Below are 21,097 nucleotides of genomic sequence, written 5' to 3'. Positions count from 1 at the left end.
GTACCGACAGTGAAAATAATGCTTCAAAACCAAATTCTTATTTTCTTCAGCCCGCCCAGACGATGATACCACTCTTACGAAATCCGAAGGACGGTGCAAGTATTTTGTAGTTTTGCCATTGTCCTCGTGAATTAAGGAATCAATTTATATCTGCGCCTTTGAGATATCTGAATAAATAATAACGGAATCTAGAATAAGGTGGTACAGATCGATCAACATAGCGAAGGCGTCCCATGTCATTTTCAGATGATAATCCTTGCAAATAATGTATAGTAAATTTATACTGGAACCATTATATCTTGGCTACGATTTTATAGTGGTATAAGCAGTGTTAAGGACTATTATAGCCCCCAACCTTCACTATAGTAGCGAGGGTTGGGGGCGTAGATTTATACCTGAAAGTGCGAGGGTTCTGTAGTTCCCCATATAACCGTTATGACGTCCATAGCCAAGATATAATGGTAAAGGTATAGGTTCCAAAAGTGGAAGCATTGCTATTTTGATTGATCAGTAAATGAAAATTTTCTTCCATTTGAAAATTACAAATAGCATTAGAGCAAACTTTCTTTGACATTTCCTATGTATCTACCTATAAAAATGTAAGCGGCCATTTTACCAGAGCTATAATTTATTGTCCAAAATATAGAAGTGAATTTAAATTTACCGTGAAAAACACGTGAAATTGGAATAAAAGCGTACTCATTTAATTACTTAGAACCTATGCAGTTTCACTTATGAAGAAATTAGTTGTGAATATTTTGGAATCGGTCTAATACTGAGATCATTTTAATTTGCACCAAACGAGTAATATAAAATTTGTGTTCATCGGGTAATTGTCAAATTGAAAAATGAACATTTCAAAAATTTACCTCTCGATTGAGATGTCATGGCAATCACAGAGCTGTGCCTGTGAGGAAAACGGTATATATGTACACAGGTATGTGCGTATGTAGAGTTGGGTATATCCCGAGAATATCTCAATCTCGAGATTCAGGATTTCATGAAAAAAAGTCTCGAGATATCGGGGAAATTAAAAAAACCTGTAAAAATCCTAAAATCAGTGTAAAAACAGACAAATTCCAAAAAATATGATTTTTTTTAATCATGTAAGAAGACAAACAAAATAGAAGTAAAAAAACAAAAATAATTCTAAACATTACTTATAAAAATGGAATTTCAAAAAACAGAGACTGTCAATCGCGTACGCTTTTGAGACACAAAAATTGCGCTCATTTTGAGTCGACGTTGGGTTAATTGTGTTAAATACCCCGATCAGTCTGAACATTTTGTGTTTTCTGTCTACTTTTTTCACATATAAAATCGTTTTTTCAATTAATATTTGATAATAAAGAAATCCTGAAAAAAGATTCTCGAGATCTGAGATTTTCCGAAATGTTAAAAATTTCAATTCTCGAGATTCGGAATGGAAAATCTTGAGAATTCCTGTCGGGAAATTCCCAAAAGCCAACTCTATGCATATGACATGTGTATATTATATACATCTCCATTCTCAAATTTTGGCTAAATTATTTATTATCAGAGCAACAAAAAAAAATGCTTTCTGTCACGTATTTTATATACTCATTTAGAGCTTAAAACTGATCGAGTAAGGGGTAAGTGCTGTTAATAAGTTAAAAATTAAGATCTTTGTGTTTACGACTGAACAATCTGTAAACTTTGTAGAAAAGATATTTACGTTATTATGACATCCTATCTTTCCATTCCATATGATGCATATCGTCGTTGCGCCTTCAAAATCGGCTGTGTATTTTTCAAAACTTTGCAGGAGAGGCTAAAAACAATGCGATGTACAATGCCTGTCGCCTACAACATCGAAATATTTTTAAAGCAATTCCAGAATACCTTTTTTTTTCCTTAAAATTTTTGGTGCAAAAAACCTGTTATGTGAAATTAAGCACATAGCTGATTTTGACAGTGCAACAATGATATATGTATGCACAATGGTCACACAATATAGTTGTGTATTATAAAACAGTATTATTTAAAACTTATTTTTTGTACAATTTAGCATATAGCCATATTATTTCGGTACAATATCTGCAGTTTTTGAACTTTTTCAAATACGTTTTTTGTGAAACAGCGCATCCTAGATTGAATTTTATTTCAATCTAATGTTGATTTGTCAAATGTCATGCAACTTTTAATTGGAATTTATCAGAGACTTGGAACGTGCCATTTGGTAGGAATTGCAATATCCATATTTTCTGATGAGTTAGCATATTATTCAAGAGATGCTCCAACAATTAAGAGAAATATCATGTCATTTTCAAGTTCCGCCTTGATATTAGTGTTTCCATTAGTCAACAAAATGGCGATGGAACATCACACGTCACTACAAAATTATATCAATCACATACCCCTTAATAATTAATAGGACTATGTACACAAGATATACGAAAACGGTAGAAGTAATTGACAAATTATTAAGATAATTGATCATCCAAATCATATTTTTTTTCCTCATGATTGACTCAACATTTAAGTGGACAATTTTACTATTTTAGTTGCTACTGTATGTTATGCCATAGGTACAAACTTTTGTTGACATGCGATAGTGGCAACTAGTGGCTTTTTGGGACAATGGCCCCATCTAAGGGTACTTACTATCTTGGCCTCGCTCACTCGTTTAGCCTTTAGTTTTTGTAATAAATTTTATCTTTGCACTCATCTTGGGACCCAGGTATTTCATTCAAGCCATCAAACACTGAAATAGGTTCAGTGGTTTTCGTATAATAAGTACATCACAAAATTTATTATATATTGTCATCGAGCGGTTAAAACCTCCGAAATGATAAATTTACGCAAAAATTATCATTTTTGTCTCTGAATAAATTGATGTATCTAATTAATAGGTAGCAAGGACACATCATCATTGAGTGTTTGTAATAATTCCGATGTGATGATATTATTAAAATGAAATATATTACAATTTTGGTGGTACATATATTGAAAATTGAAGATTTTTCTAAAGTACATTTTGCGGTCGGAACGTTCGAAGTTTTAAGTGCTCGATGACAATATACTGATAATCAAGAGTATATTAATTTAATCGAAAACCGAAATATACATTAATTAGATTATTTACAATAAATAGACAATATTATTTATTTTATGAATTGAGATATCCATTGTACGCTGCATGTCGCTTTTATAATAATATACATTTTAGTATAATTTATTGTTTAATTGTAAGGTCCAACAATGTTTTCAAAATTATATAAATATTTTTCTATTCGCTTGGAAACGATACTTAGATTATTATGTAGGCAATTAATCTAGTATTGACTGTTTTTTTTAGTAGAGATAGATGTATTATATGCTTATAATATTTTGATTAAAATGTCATATATAATTTGATATGTCAATTTGCTTCAAGAATTAAACATATATTATATAACTGAATAAACTGTATATAGGTAGTGAATATGGTATTTAAGTACTATGTAATGCGATTACGCTGTGTGGTATGTGTTGATTAAACTATAAATACTTACGTGCCAAAGTTTGCGTTGATATAATGTAGTCAAAAGTAATGCAATATAAAAAAAAAATGCAAGTGGAGTTGAATCTTGATTATCCGAACTAATTTGGGTATTAGGTATTCCGGGTAATCGAAAAAAATAATAACATTTTTCATACCACTGCTTGAAAACTACATCATTATCCATGACATTTTCCGATGACCATACCAAAATCCGGATAATCGAGGTACTACTGTATAAGGGATGGTCGATTTAAATGATTAATTTTGTGAGAATGAGTTTATCATGTTTTCTCCCAACTTAAAATATTTATTTACATGACAATTATTGTTCTAATACCTGCAAATATTTTTATCAGTTTCTTCACTGATATAAATTGTAAGTAACAGGAGCAGTCAAAGACAAAGCAAATAAAAATTATGAGCTCCGAGAATACATTGTTTTGACATTATGGCTTTGATATCGTTAACTGCACAACTTGACTGCGTTGCACTTTCTCTTCTCTGTGACAACTGAGCGATGCTATCATTTTCTTTCGGTCATCATTACATGTGTGCATTTTATTATATGTCAGATTCATATTTATTATTAACAATTTTATTTTGGTCAATAATTTCATTATTCATTCAATTTGATAGATTTAATATGATGGGAAATCATTTTAAAAAATCATTATAAGAGTTAATATTATTGACACTTTAAATACTTCAAATAATCTTCATTATCATACATAGATTGCCTTATTATAAATCTGTATATTGATTTCTGCATAAGAGTGTGTTATAATCAGATCAGTCTTAATATCAGTTAAACCGTGATTTAATCGGTGTATCATTCTGATAATGTCAAAAATACTATCTACTAATAATTCTGTCGTTTCAGGGTAAAAGTGCTTGATTATCTCAGCTTGGTTGCAGATGAGATAATAGGTTTTGAAATAAATCACAGTTTTCAAAATATTCTTTCTTAGAAGTTCACTGGTGTATCTATTTTTATTATTATTATTACAACGTTTTTCTTAGGTCGTATTCTTATTTATCCAGTACAAATCTTGCAATCGATTTTAAACTAACTTCCCGACTAGCTAGACATTTGAAACTTTTAGAATATATCAGGACACGATGCCAATGCATTTTTAAAATACTTTTAGTCATCTTTAAGTAGAATTGAATTCATTTTTAGTTAATTCTGTTTTGCATGAAAAGTTATTTCGATACCATTATCAGTTGCTAAGGGGTCCTAGCAACTAAATTTTTAAATAACATATACATGCGTTACTATGGAAATCAATATGAAATGACATTTCATTATTCAGTATTTCTATCAAGTACAAATTTTTTTGATCGTTTAAGCTAGTCAAGTCAAGTTAATATGATTCAACAGAAAATTTAAAAACGTATATAAAAAGTTCTTTTTGTCTGGTAATTATTTCTTTTACATTATTCATGCAATTTACAATACACAAAAAAGAGCATAATTCTTTACACACATTGGCATTAAAATCTTCATTTTCTTAAAACGCGACATAAGAAATTTTACCCTGTAACTATAGAATTGTAGATAACAGATCATTCTGTCATTCAGAGGATCGACAAATTCATTGAAACGAGAGATTTAGTTTGAAGTAAATATCTGAAGACTGCACAGTATTCTGAATCACTTCTATGTATTGGCTATTCTCTGTTGTGGGTACTGCCTGCAGTGGATGATAGTGGATAAAGTTAATGTAAGGATTGATCGTGGATTGTGGTGAGGTGTTTAAATGAAAGTTTTCAGTTTGTATAGTGTTTCCATGTATTTTATTAATAATTGGATTATAATGTTTGATAATATGTTTTAGTGTGATCATAAACACTCAATAATGTTTTCTAATAGTACTAAACAGACTGCTAGAAGACAATCTTGAAAATACACATAGAGTTACAATGCTATTTAATTGAATTTTCCTTTCAGCTTACTGCTTAACTAACTAAAACAGAATCAATTTACACATATTAATTATTGTATCTAACAGTAAACTCGCATTCTGATTTTTTGCACATTCCACTTATCAGGAATTCGATAAACATGAATACACTTATTAACGGCGATATCTAATTTTGTTTTTGACAATATTAATACGTAGCTGTTTACCTGCCTACAAGAAATACTCAAAGAGATGTACTTTAAGTACCCTTTGTTTAAACAACTGCACGGTATGTTGTCCTTTATTGTATTGTTTCATAAAAACGAGCTTCTGTGATAAGCTTCATTTTTAAAACGACAACAGTTACGTGCGTCAGTAGGTATTCTGTAAATGTTATCATAATATATAAATCGTTTTGAAAGTAATGTTCAGTGAATTTGAAATATTAATTCCCGATTTGTCATTTCAATAATCATCTAATATTCTAACGTAGGTACCTATGTCACATGCTCACACGCACACATTGAAAGCGGTTCCTATTATTACCATATTAACATACACGACATGTAAGTAAAGTGTCATTGTAGCTTTCAATGCAGGAAACATAATAATTAAACAATCCAATTTTTTATTTTTGTCGGATGTGAAATTATTTAAATGCAAGATCGGCAAGCGAAATACTGTCGGGGCATCTCAGAGGAATAATGAAAATTTAGTACATATCTAAAAAGATAAATTACAGGTTGAATATCGAATCATAAATCTATGTATGCATTTCTACACGTCACCTCAACAAACATTCTTTTACCAACATACATGTGAATGCCTTCATTTTCATTTGATCCAGTATGAAGGTATTGGAAAACCTGATCGTCCCGTGTATGAATTATGAAAACCTTTATGAACCAAACTGTTTTCTTATAATAATAATGAAAAAAAAAACTTCTTGCATGTATCAGTACAATTGTTACTTCATTAGTGCCGTTTAATACATAAATATTTCAATTTTATTTTAATATAATATCAAGGGTGATTTATCTAATTTATTATGATAGCCTATAATAATTCTTGGCTCATGATTTTATTCTTCGAATGGGTATTAATATAATATAAGATAATATGTTACAGATGAGGCAATCGTAGCAAATTATTATATGTTTTTATAGTACGATTTGACACTCAGCAATTGCGGCGATTAACCGGTGATGAATCAAACTCAAAACAGATTATTTGGTGTCGACTTTGCAAACTATTTTCAGTATAATTACATATTGGTAAACTGTTAAACTATACATTGAAATGCATACAAAATAGTTGAATTCATTATTCGTACAGGACTATGTAGAGTACAAATTGACTAGAAAACATGAATCCAGAAATATTATTGAAGGCTCGTTACTGTGTTTTTGTTATATTTACGTTTCTTGGTCATTCTTGAGAGCATCCATCCATTTTAACAACTACCAGCACTCCATTCAACACGTTTACAATTAATAATGTTCACAAGACATAGTCAAGAATCCTGTAAACAACATCTTATAAGAGGATCTAAAAATAGTAATATTTTGGAGGAGAACTGTAGAAAATCATAAATTTCATACAAAGACTGCAACGTACTTATCATTATTACAACATTTATAGTTTCTATATACTTCAAATAACACTGTTTTTAAATTCTGACCTCTACAGAGTGTTATCTAATAATGTTTCATTTCAAATATGTGTTAATATGAAAGAAAAGAAAACAAAAATATAGATACATATTATGTAAAAGTATAATGATACAACTTTCTTCTTTTGAATGTCATAGTAAAGAAACATAGTGGACATTTAAAATATTTTATTTACATGAAATTAAATAAATTTCAGATCAGATCAGTAAAACTATTTCAAGTGAAAACATATTGTCCAATGTTTGATTGGAACCGTATGTAATGCTGAGAATTTGTTCAACTAAACTATGAGATTAAACCTATTGAAATAAAAAAGCGAAATTACCATTATCTCCTCTGAGCTAAATGAGTTACCACAGTCAGCTTATGTTAAAGGGATTTTTTAACAAATTCATTCACCCAACCCAATGAATGGGTTCTGGATTAAAAACATGTCAATTTATCAAAACTGGAATTCGAGCCGGCAATCCGTGACATGAGAGGCTCTGTCACTGTTCCACAGCAAGTTATGTTCAATTATCCGTACATTTTTAATCAATTCAGGTAGTTTTAAGTAGTTGCCTACATATTTAGTTTGTTAAATTAATAATAATAAATTTATATTTCATGTGCACACTTCAAGTACAAATTAGCCTCATTAGTTAAATCTTTATTTGTACTGATCGAAACAAATGAGATGTTTATGAGAATATTTTAGGAGAAGTAAACCTTAGTCTTTTCCTAAGTTATTTACAATTCAAAGTATTAGTTAGTGTAATGATTTTAACACATATTTGAAAATGATACTTTGTAAGCGGATTTACTAATAATTTGAAATCGACAATGGTAGCTGCTCACACCTTCGGTTCAAATATTACACTAAACAGTTATAATAAAATTGTATCTTCGTAGAGAAGAAGGGGGGGTATGCCGTAGACAAAAATACTTCCAGTACACTTTACTTCACTAAACAGGGTTAACTCAATTTTTGAGAAACTAGCTAAATACAATGTCCTATCAACGACTCTCTAAACACAGAACACGGCTAGTTTAGTTTGTTTAGAGATAAAGGTTCTTAGATAGTTTTCTTGTTAGTTTATGTTTAGTTATAAGTAATATAATTGACTTTTCCGATCACCTACAGATTTATTTATGTAAGCGAAAACTTATCATACTATTCATCTTTATTTCAATTATTATTCCATTGAAAATAAGATATTTTGTGTATTTCTACAAAGATTGACTCGTATTATTATTGTACCAAAAAAATAGGATTATTTTGATTAATAACCTTTTGATATAATATATTACTTTAAAAATCAGGCTTACATCTTCAACACGGAATTTGTGATGGCAAAAAAATTACCAAACTAATTTGTGAAGCGGTACATTTTTTTTTTGACTGCCTTAGGAAAAAGAAATACATTAATCAAATACCTACGGTAAGCGAAATTTGACCATTAAATAACATTTTCATTAAAGCAAAGATATGTTCTTATTGGATATTGTTACTTATTTTATGATATATATAATGAGAAGTTAACATTTGAGAGATTCCCAAGCAATTCAAAATTAATACAATAGCATACATAACAAAATAAATACATGCAATAAAAATATAGCCGGCAATTTACTTTATATTCCAAGAGATTAATATTATCAGGAACCGAAAGGGGTAAAAACATTTGTATTATTTTTATGTTTAATAAAAAATCAACAATAGAACAATTTACACAATGAGCGCATTAATATCAAAAAGAAAAAATAATTCGATGATTTTAATTGAAAAAATGTGCACTTAAATATACATTGATGACAATTAAATCCTTTGTGATTTATACTTTAGGCAATATGTGTAATTGACGTTCAACAAAATGATAAACCTGTAATCTAAAAATTACAAATAGAAAGTTTTTAAAGAAATATAAAATAAATAAAAATATTCTCATCACTCCATTTTGAAAATGATACTAATATATTCTTCAGTGTTACTTTATATATCTCATAGCAGGGTCTCCGAACCTTTTGAGTCTATTGAAAGTGTTACAGTAAAAATTTGTAACATTGTTTCTGTTTCCGATACAATAATTTCTTTCAGACTAATATGTGGTGACTATAATAATTCATTCTTCGAATTAGTGGAAATCTCTATTATTAATTGTTTTTATGAATTCTGGCAAATATTTAGATTTACAGCAAATTTCGAATTAGCTGTGTTTGTATTAACGAGGTTTTACTATATTTAGGCCAGATTGAAAAACAATCGTACATTATTCTATAATAATTAGTTTTACGTAGTAAAGATAGTTAAAAGTATTTTTTTCACAAAGAAATTAGTTAAATATGTACCGAAATTTAAAAATAAATGTTTTTTGGTTTACTAAACTTTCTTAAGGATTTTTATTTGTAATTAATTTCCCTCGATGACTTTTGAGCTTCTCACTTTGTTTCTCAAATTATTTTTTTGTCAAAGCATCCACAGACTGTAGTTTGGAAGTTTGAGTAATTTTTGAATACATCAGAGCTAGTACTACAGTTGACCCTCGATTTATTGAGGCCGTGTTAAGTGGGCATCATGACAAAAAGGGATATATAAACACATTGATTAAAATCATCATTTTCGCTCTTCGAATGATTAAATATGCTGTACTTTTTATGCATTTGAATTAAATTTTGTGTTTGTGGTAGCTCTACTGAGAAGTGCTAAGTGATACGCCATTATTAGTGTTATATTTATGTCGGTGACTCATTTCATGGGCAGTTTTGAATATTTTCTTTGAGTTTAGGATTAATTGGTAAATTGAGAGTCAACTAACTATCTTTTAGATTACTCGAAAATAAAATATTTTCTTTTTTCTGTATGTACGGTATGGTATATTTTTTTTTCATTATTAGGGGGGGTATAAAATATCTACTTATTAAAATGTGTAGTGGAGTTAAAGTGAATAAAAATAAGAAAATAAAATAAAACAAATCATAATGTATGCTGGACCATAATATTTATTCAATAAACTCAATATGTAATTAAAGAAAATTAAGAATACTGGACATAACAAAATTCGTGTCACAATACTAATTTACAAAAATAATCAAAATAATTAAAGAAATGGAAGTAAATAAACATATTAATATTATGTCTTGGCTAAAACAATTATTGTTATATTTATGATGAAAATAAACCATAATAAAACTGTGAACTTGCAAAGCTATCTTCCCAATAAAATATTTTAGATATTCAATTATCTATAATGAATAAATATGTAACCGCATTTAATAACCTCTAAAGCAAAATTTAATTAATAGCTACTCAAGAAAATTGTATTTAATTTACATACAATGGTTTCCAAGATTTTAATGAAAGAGTTGAAAATTATCTTTAAAATCTGGGATATATTATGTATTTTGCAAGACACAGTTTTAAAAATAATTGATAATACAACTAATATTTAACTACATGCTACACTAAACAATACAATATTCCTACTAATAAAAAAACACTTGTCTTTTAAATAAATGTTTACCTAACAGATATTATCAATATGCTAATATAAGTTTAGTCTAACGTAGGTCTACAGCGGGGGGGGTTCTTAACCTTTTTTGTGCCACAGACACCTTTGACAGTCTATGGTCACATTCTTAGATGTTAAAAAATGCATGCATTAGATACTAATAGAGCACTTTGTCGCGCCCAACATGAGACCGTCAAGTCACTTCATGCAAAAACAAAACACTGCCATTTGAACAGTCATGTTCACATCATCGATAATATCACATTTTTCCAATTATGATAAGTCAGTTGTGCATCAAACTTTTTGTTTTTGTTCAACCAAAATGAAATATCTGAACAAAAATATATATGAATTTGGAGAGCGCGAAGGCAATGGTACATGCACAGCTCAGAAACAATAAAGTGATCTTAAAATAATATAATTACAATATTAACACGAGACATTGCATTCATTATTGTGGTTAACAATAAGCAAAAGGCATATATTACAAAGTATAGTTTTTTTCCCCCATATATCTGCAATTTTCACCAATCTCATAGACCCCCACAGGGTACGTGGTTTATAAAGTTAAGAACACCTACACTGAGGGATCATTTTTCTTTTGTTCGCTACAACAAATTAGTAATTTCGAATTACAATAAAATTATTAAACGAAGATATGTTGAATCTATGGTAGAAAAACACACATACTATAAAGATTTTTTTTCGGATGATACCAAATAAATTCTCATACATCGGTAACAATTAAAACGATATAATTTTATAAAGGCCCCTAAAACGAGTGCAAATAATAAATTGAACATTCAAAATAGACATTATGCACTTCTTATGACACATTAAAATTAAAATTACTATCGACAAATTTAATGCAAATCGAACAGTAATCGATTGACCAGTTTGAAAAATAATGAAATATTTTATTTATTGTTATTCATAATGGCCCTAATATTAATAAAGAACCACTATTAAACAGAGGACAATGTTTATCCATCAAGACAAAATAAATGCCAAAATTTGATTTGCGGAAAAATATGCCTACTGTAAATTTAATATAATGTATGTAGATACTTGATCAATTCATAAATCAATTTAGAAGATGCTGCTATTTATTGAAATTCATTGCTTCGCCGCTGTCTTATAAAACAAATATAATATATACTGAGAGTAATGTCAATTAAAAATTTGTCATCCGATACCCTCTATAAAAATAAAAGAACTAAAATAATCTTTTTGGTACTTACATGTTGCTTTGCATAAAGCATTATAGAGCATGCTTCTGTGATCTAATTCTAAATGGTTCAGAGCAATTTGTATATAAATCGATTATAAATAAAATTCACATAACATTTCGGCAAAAGAAATATCCCAAGCGCGATAATTTAAAATGGACAGTTGGAAAATGTAGCAATCAATATAAGAAACTGTAAAAGTAAAACAAACAAAATCATAGAAAATCTCTCAAACATTTTTAGTGGGTTTTATAAATTTTACATTAGGATATTCATAATCCCCGAATTGTTGCTGAATACAAAATTACAACCTAAGAAAAAATTCTTAAATAAATATTTATACATATAAAATGTATAGATAATTTTTCAAAACGGACTCAGCCAGGAAAGACTGTGACCATCAAAAAATTGGTCAATTTGTGTTAGTTACATTTTTTTTAATTATATATAATAATATAATGTATCAACATACATACATACATGTACACCCATGCATCCATTTTACGCCTTAAATTATTAATATTTTATAATAACATCTTTGTGATTAAACAGAGTCAAACGCAAGGAATTACAATTAAATCAACATTTGGCGGACACATTTTAAAAAAGATTCATCCAATCAATAGTGAGTGTTAGGTTAATTTATTTACACAAAAATAGATTTTTAAATATATTTTTTTTCACTTTGAGTTTAATATAATATTTTTAAGTGGGTGAAAAAAATAAAGAGAAGTTTCAACCGTCTGTAATTGATCGATAATTTATATATCATTATAATCTGAAGAAATCGTCGGCGTAGGGTAAATGATATTATAAATTAATATTGAACACTGATGAGAAAAAAATGCCAAACGCGGAAACATAAGTATACACAAATTGAGATTGAAATGACGCACGCCACACAAAGTGGCTCACTTCACCAAGAATTGAATGAAATTCATTAATATACATTGTAACGAAAAAATATTGGCCAATTTCATTCCTCATACAAAAAATCCTAATTTGGTTTTCAACATACTAAATTACGTTTGCGCCGAATTCAAAATTAAAAGAACACTATAGAATAAGGAAACGACGCCATTCATTAAATCGAACTAATAAAATTTTTCTCCTCAGACAACCGCACAATTATTTTTATTATTACAAATCCACAAAAACAAAAGGGTGGCGGAAAGGAAGTTCCCGTGGCGCGCCCCCACGTCTCTGTTTGCGCTCAACTGACCGCTCGACGCTTCTTATCAACTAGCGCGCCTCAATAGTCGCTGGAGTGGTCCATGTCATCCTTGGCGTTGTCGGACTGAGTGGAATTGTTGGCAGCGCCGTTGTTGTTTGCGCTGTTGGCGGGGGCGTTCCCACCCGACGAGCCGCCGCCTGGCGAACGCCTCCCCGCACCGCTTCCACCACCCAGCGGGCCGATGGCACGCGCGCTCGAAAAGCACAGCTTCATCAAAAACGGGAACTTTGCACCTGAAACCATGACGTTTCAATATTTAGTATTTATTAACCGGATGTATGCCACAAGCGCTTTTACGCGCTCTACAAATCCATGCATGCAAGGCTGGCCATAGAAAATGAGTGTGTATACATGCTGTACAGACCTACAAACTTATCTGAAGAATGAGATGGGGGAGCCACTGTCGAAAACTACCCAATCACGACTCAAAATATGATATTCGAATGACGCTTTTCAAAATGGCGTCCTATAGTAGTTCGTAGTTCCATTTTTGGCCATTCTCCAGATAAGTTTGTACGTCTGTACGTTACACTCACTACACTGGCTCCGGTCGGTTGTTTTAAATAAATTAATATATTGTACACAATATACTGCCATCTTTTGTAATCACGGTGACATTCTTCTGATATATAAGTCTTATGATATACTTTTGATATATTTCTAAATAAGGGTGTTTCTAAGGTTTTATTTTTTCATAGAAAATTCGTGGCCCGCCAGGCCGGGAGGACAGACAAAGAGGACAGTTTCCAATAGAATGACTCGTAATTATAATGTTAATCAAAAACAAGAATCTTTTGACTCATAATTGCCAATTAAATTATCGTAGAAACTCAAGTTTGTTTGTTTCATATTATTTATTTTCCTCATCTTTTCCATTTTACACAATCGTAACATAATAAAAGATAAAAGAAAGGTACGAACCGGGATGCATGATGGTGGCATGATTGCAAGCCATTATTGCCGTCACCGCCTGTGAAATGTTTGAGAACTCCATCAGTCCGGAAGATGACCTAAAAACATAATAATCCTTGTCAAGTTGAATAAAAATTTATTAGTTTTTCAGTTTGTTTATTTATTGTTGTTTATAATAAATTTGTAATCTTAAGTAAATATGCAACCTTTGGGATTTTTTAAATGTTAGGAAGTGTCGTTGATGCCGAATTCTCCTTAAGTTTGAGGGAGATCATGTAAGAGATAGTTATAATATGTATGTTATATAAATATTGGTTTATAAAAATAACAGATGTTATGACCTACATGTCGAGAGCTTCGTAATATGGAAACGTCGGATTTATTAATTTTTTCATTAACAAGCGGATGCTTAGAGATGTGGATAATTATGGATAACTTTAATATCAAATTCAATGATTTAAATAATAACTTAGTTATTTATTCAGTATGTTTTCTTTTGAAACCAGATTTTAGACGTAAATTGCGGAAAATAAAAACGTTAAACGGGAAATTAAATGTACTTCAATGCATCGAGACCGCACAAAGCACGTTCCACTGTTATTAAAAGAGAACCGAGCAAGATAGAGCAATGCAATAAGCTTCATGTAAGTAGGTACAGTCGACAATATCAACCATAACAATAATAACATTAACCTTGTATAATTCCTGCGCACAGAAAGAAATTGCATCTGCGCTTATTCTCAGTTATATGATTCCACTAAAATAAAAAGTTGCAAAATGAAATCGCCTTCACGTTTCATAATTCTTTTGCCATTCAACATGTTTTGATACTTATGATATGTGGTGGTGTGCTATCTATCATCCGTTCAGTGTATTGGATGTAAAATGTATGGTACAAACCTGTCACTCTTGAGCGGAAACTGAGAGATCTGGGTAGGCGGCGTTACATTGTAATCATTAAACACTTGACGCAGCTGCTCCACGGTCACATCAGGGGGTGTGTTAAAGAAGTGAATGATCTGTAACGTCAATAATGGAAAATATTTATTAAACACATCATCAATAATAATTACTATTCTAATCTATCTAAAATTTGTACTATTCCATTTGAAATGTCTTTAGCGAGCTGGGTTCCACCTTTCAGTATCTTCGTAATACAAACATGTTTGAAAAAGGTCTCAAAGTTTTTTGGGGAATATAATACGATGATGAATAGAGCCTACCTTAGATGGTGGCTGTATCCTATTCTTGTGTATGGAGGCAGGGGTGAGGAATCTGTTGTTCTTATTGCCCATGTACTCCTTGAACGATGGACTCTTGTCAGCCAACGGATAAGGGTTGATCACTTCTGACAGGAAAGTCTGCTTAGAGAATCTGTAACAGAAGAAAAAAAATCAATAAATTTCACTAGCCGATGAAGGTCTCTTCTTGTGTAGATGTTTGTGTTGGAATATTCTATTATCTAGTGATATCAGTGAGGAGAATTAATCTTAAACGTACCAATTTAACAAAATGCATTTTTTTTTTAAATATTGATTAATCATAATTAATCACGTTTGGTGAATATTAAAATATGTTATTGTAAGCGTTTATTGCTTTATATTTTGTTTTATGTTAATAATTTAGAATATTTGGTTTAGTGTCCTTAATTGAGGTATTATGAAATATTAATATCCGATTTCATTAATTTTAATTTAATTGGTATTGACATAATATTATTTGATGGATAATTCAATGTGTTGGTAGATTATTTGTGTCACATTTTGAATTTGTTTTAATAAATGCATGTTACATAAAAATTATTTAGTTGAAAATGTCCCTCTGAGACGGATGAAACCGGTCAAGATATAATTAATAAAAGTGGAAAAACTACTATAAAAATTTGCATTTTATTAAATTAAATTAATAGTACAATGCATTTCCACTACATGAAAATTTTATCGCCTCTTTCAAAAGCTGCTACGATTAACTGTCATTTATGAAACAAAATCAATGTGACTATCAAATCCCGCTATAACACTACTGAAACATTCAAAAACCTTTTTAGTTCAAAAAGTTTTTATTGATTTTCTCAACATAATGAAAAAGTGTTATAGCGGGTTTTGAAACTCAGCGACACAATTGGCATTTAACCAATGACATTAATATGGACGAATCATCTGGAAAAGAAAATGACACTCACTTTATTGTCGGGTCTGCCAAATGGCATAATCTACGCCATTAGAATAAAGGTGATATTGCTATAAATTCCTGATGCTTTTTGTTGGGTCTGCCGAATGGTTCGGTTCGAACGGGTTCGCTCAAATGAACATTGACATTAGAAACACTGCTCTAACGCCATTACAATAAAGGTCATATTGCTATATATTCCCGATGCGTGATATCGCATAATAGAAATTGCGTGACGTCTACCTATACATGCGATTGCACGAATTTACTTGCTAGCTACAGTATTGAGTGCGTCGTCCATTAATAATGTCATTGCATTTAACACAAAAAAAATTGAGAATTAAACTGATACATTGAGAAGTGGTACTTACGCAAGGGTCATTGTGTGGTCATTGACAGTAACATTATTAAGGTTCTGTACGCATCGCTCCACCGATAATGAGTCGCCCATTTGAACCATTGCAGTTCCTTCTTTGGTCTTCAAAAACTTCACCTGAAAGAATAATTGAAATGAACTAAGTATAGATAATTTCATTAATTTTGTTGATCATACTGAGATCATTAATTTAATTGTATTATATTCACTGGTTATCAAAAATTACCGGATGAATTCTATATAAATACTGCCCGATAACATCAACGTACAGTGTATTGTAACAAGAGGATAGAGATGTAAATCTGAGTGCAAGGGATTGTATTTATGAGATAGTCAGTCACTGTGATGTGTTGGCCGGAATACAAAAGTAGTAATGTACACATAGATAATAAACTGGGGGGAAACATGATGACACTCACCCTAGCAACGTTCCCGTAGAGACAGACCAAATTGAAGAGCCTGTCGGTATTGGCAGTATTGGGATCTAGTCCATACACCATCATGACCGCACCGTGATGGTGGGGCGGCGGGGGAGGTGGGGGAGCAGCATGATGACCGCCCCCGCCCCCACCGCCTCCACCTCCACCGCCACCGCCGTGGTGACCGCCTCCCCCACCGTGGTGAGGACCGCCCTGGAACAATAAATATATAATGTGTAAAAACCAAAAATATTGATGAAAATCCTGTGCTTTTAATATCAAATGAAAGTGAACCAGAAAATAGTTATTAAGGGTAATGATTAAATTAGCTGCATTGAAGATTTCTTTGTAGTAAAATTTACACTTATCACGTTTTCAGGCTTATTTTCCAGATACTGTAATAAAAATGGGTAGGATTGGTGCTACAAGACTAAAAGGAAGTTTTGTATAATTATAATCAATTGATCACATGCTTTCTTTCTTATTTACAATACTGACAACATATTAATATTAAATTATCAATTTCAACCATACTAGAAATGTTTGAAAACTTGTGGGAGGGAAACAATGAAAATATAAAAATAAATTAAGTGGTTAATTTAATCGTGTAATCGGTACATTATGTCCAATAATAAAAATATACAATGGACTCTATGAACCCCTAAGGTAGAGCCGCCCCTGCAAATGACACAACCCACAGGCAAATGAATTTCCTCCTCTTCTTGTGAAAAAAGTTTCAAACATATACCTACTAATATAATTTTTAATAATTGAGAGATTTTACAAATGCAAGAAAATTTACCTGATGATGGGGTATTCCACGGTGCCCCCCTCTCGGATCCTTGATCAGGCCTGGCCCTTGGTTCATCCCTCCACCGCCGTAGTCCATATCTGAAAATACATCACATTCTTTTAGAAGACACACTACACAAGTCGGTGTAAACAATACGGTTAAGACTACCATTTTTATTGGGAAAAGGCATTCGACACGGTGAATATTATTACCTGATATGTTTACATCGGTCAACGATACAACATGACTTCATATTTCGTAAATATATTAAGTAGTTTAGATAGCCAAATGATACAATCAATACCTTTTCCCAAAAATGAGCATTTTAATTTTACAAAAATGTTAGCACGAATATTATAATACTAATAATATACCCATATATATGCACATTAGTGTTACCAATCAGGATACCCACACCACACTCAGAAAGTTGTTAGTTTTGCGTCAACCAAAAGAAAAAAATCACCACTCAACACACACCACTGAAAAATACAGATAAAATCAATCCTTCGATTGATATTATGGAAGATTTTTATATTATGTTAGAATCGACCACCACAATTATTACATTGATATAACTCGATATTAGTATACTGTTAAGAATAGTATTCGTCTTTGAACATGCTCTAGTATTTTGCCATCGGCATTTAAATTGAATCTTATTTAAACAATTATATTATTTATAACATAATTAGGAAAGTACTTAAAATAACAAAATAATATTATATAATCCTCTCGGCAGAAGACGAAACAACGATATATTCATGCATATCACATTTTGGATATGGTATTTTATCAATTTTATTGATATAGGAATCACAAATCCAAAATCAGTCCTGATTATTTTTGATGTATCTATCTTGCGAGCAACGTTACATGACATAAATTAATAAAATTAGCCTAGCATCATCTAAACCGTAACTACACATGACCAAACATATTAATCTTGCGTGAGATGTACTAATAGGATAACACAATGAGTTTATTGACATACTTATAGTGTTTACATTCATATTCATGGTAGACTATGAAGATTTTCTAGGGAAATTAATTAGTTGTTGGCGTGACAAAACAATCCCCGCAGGACAAAATTAAAATATCAAGGGAACGTTCCGGAAAGTTGTCTCAATAAAACAAACTTAAAATAGGGAACATGAAAAATGAAAAATATTGGTGGGGAGAAGAACTATGTCACATTTGTCACTGAATACTATTGGAACATTGGGGAAAATGGATACTGAAACATTAATCCGGATCCGTACCTATATTTAGTAGGCAATAAAAAGTTCACAAATCCCTTCAATTAACAATTTAGCATCTTAATAGGTGGGTATGGGTAAATCACTTTATAGTGGCGATTCGCAAGTGTATTTGCATTGTTTGGTAATAATGCCTATTTCAATGCTAGCAAACAATACCGTTACAACTGCAAATTGCTTTACCCGTACTCACGGTGGCACTGTAGAATGATGTACCTCCACTTTAAACTGTCTGATTGGTATAATATTCTATTTTGACGCAAGAGACAAATAAATTAATACACTTGGAGGAGTGTCCGGTGTGAAAATATAAGAGGTAGAGTAATTCGTCTTCGGGTGGATCGACAATCGACATGCTGTCGTACATTCCGGCGTTGTCATCTGTCAAAATGTGTCCTATTAATTTTTATCGATGACATTCGGGCCACGTTCCTTTCCACAAACGACAGGATATTAGAGAACTTTAAAAATCCGTGTGAGGTTTCGGGGCAAATTAAAAACTCACCGTCATTTTGCGTGCTACAGTCGTCGCAAGAGGAAGAACCCCCCCCACTTTGGCCTTCCACGCCGCTCTCTGTTTGGTACACACATTCACAACCATTATCATATTATCAATGAACATTGAGAATAATTATTCTCTTGTGATGACCATAGAATAAGTTGCGCATTGTCCCAACAAAATTGATATATAATATATAGTTAAATAAACTGAACCTATCTATCCTTCCAAAAATGTCGTTGAGACCATCGTCAATAAAATTCACAGCTGATAAGTGATTGTGAGTACACACATTAGCCATGTGTTTCATATTGTTTTGTGATATTAAATCTCATCCACGACAATGTTTCTCATAATTGTGTGATTTACATTTAAAGATATATTTTAATAGTCAGTATAGACGTTTATGTTTTGTGTTTAGGCATTAGTAAATTCGTTATAAGTATTTTATAAAGTCAGTTTGTCAGTGTTTTAGTATATTGTTTCAAGATATCATTGGAGATTAGAGCTTGTGATTTTTCAACTTTTTTCAATTCTCGAGAATTCGAGATTGCTTTTCTAATTTCTCTAGATCTCCAAAATTTTCGAGAAAAAATATTTGTTTTATTTAAATTAGATCAATTTCATTTATAATATAAGTCAAAATTTTTCGAATTCTCGAAATTCTCATTATTTCTCAAGAATTTTCGAGACGAAAAATCTCGATCACAACCTCTATTTGAGATGATAAACACAAAGAAGTACCTACTATAAACTCGAATCACATACAACGAGTTATAGTTTATTCAGTATATACAATTTTTTAAAGTCAGTTTAGGCCACCTAAGAATTCTGAAGTATTCGAGAAGATTTCGAGACATGTGATTTAATTGTTATTGCATTGTTTGTGTTACCTTATAATTAATGCTACACTAAAGTACACATAGCGATGCTTTAAGATTGACACCTCGTATCTAACATTCAATATTTTCGATAGGGGGAATTAAAATGTTATTTAAAAAATCAGATAATCCAATTACTATGAGTAATTTTGTTTTTATTTTATTTCATTTAATAATTTTTGTATAACATTTTAACTGCCCCATGTCAAAAATATTGAATGTCAATGTTAGAACAACGATAGTTGGATTGTAGGTAATTTTAAATCATTTCAATTAGTAGTTTTTTTTTATAAGTGTACCGACCTTTTAAAATGTATCATACATTTTTCATCCCTGTTTATAAAAACGACTGTGTGTTAGGGAAAAAAAACAAGATAGGTACAACGTAGTTTCTAAATAGTTGTTCTAGTTATCTCAGAATAACGGTAAGAAAGTTGTTATTTGCAAATGCAGTGATTGAAATTTATATCCCCAAATTTCCCAATTCTCTTCTGATAATTTACTCCACTTCGGTACGAGAATAAATTAACAGGGGTAACGAATTAAAATGAGTCCCACTGCTATTACCACCCTGACCGCAGGGGAAGGTTAACCAATATTTACATAATATTTATTAACGAAACGAATACCGAACTCTAAATTAATTTGGACTACTAGTATACTAATTAATTATACCTAAATGATAGAGCAACTAAGAACGTATATATTTATTTTTTATACTTAACAATTATTGCATTATTATTTTTTCATTAATAA

The 21,097-nt window shown here is 30.9% G+C and overlaps 1 protein-coding gene across 2 annotated transcripts in view; it reads right to left on the bottom strand.

The window, feature by feature from the left end:
- Positions 1-12,480: 12,480 nt before the first annotated feature.
- LOC147066763 (heterogeneous nuclear ribonucleoprotein L-like) overlaps positions 12,481-21,097 on the bottom strand; it is a 651,714-nt gene continuing 643,097 nt past the window's right edge. For both annotated transcript variants that reach the window (XM_085954180.1, XM_085954181.1), the window contains 7 exons: positions 17,712-17,800; positions 16,910-17,122; positions 16,486-16,607; positions 15,169-15,319; positions 14,846-14,964; positions 13,955-14,043; positions 12,481-13,266 (listed from right to left, as the gene is read on the bottom strand). In XM_085954180.1, coding sequence (XP_085810306.1) covers positions 13,052-13,266; positions 13,955-14,043; positions 14,846-14,964; positions 15,169-15,319; positions 16,486-16,607; positions 16,910-17,122; positions 17,712-17,800 — 998 coding nt within the window. In that variant the 3' untranslated portion in view covers positions 12,481-13,051. The remainder of the gene's footprint in view (positions 13,267-13,954; positions 14,044-14,845; positions 14,965-15,168; positions 15,320-16,485; positions 16,608-16,909; positions 17,123-17,711; positions 17,801-21,097) is intronic.

Source organism: Rhyacophila brunnea, unplaced genomic scaffold (assembly GCF_057557595.1).
Source record: "Rhyacophila brunnea isolate RB1 unplaced genomic scaffold, BYU_Rbru_1.0 scaffold_4, whole genome shotgun sequence".
Taxonomy (NCBI): domain Eukaryota; kingdom Metazoa; phylum Arthropoda; class Insecta; order Trichoptera; family Rhyacophilidae; genus Rhyacophila; species Rhyacophila brunnea.
This window is presented reverse-complemented; position numbering and strand designations above follow the sequence as displayed.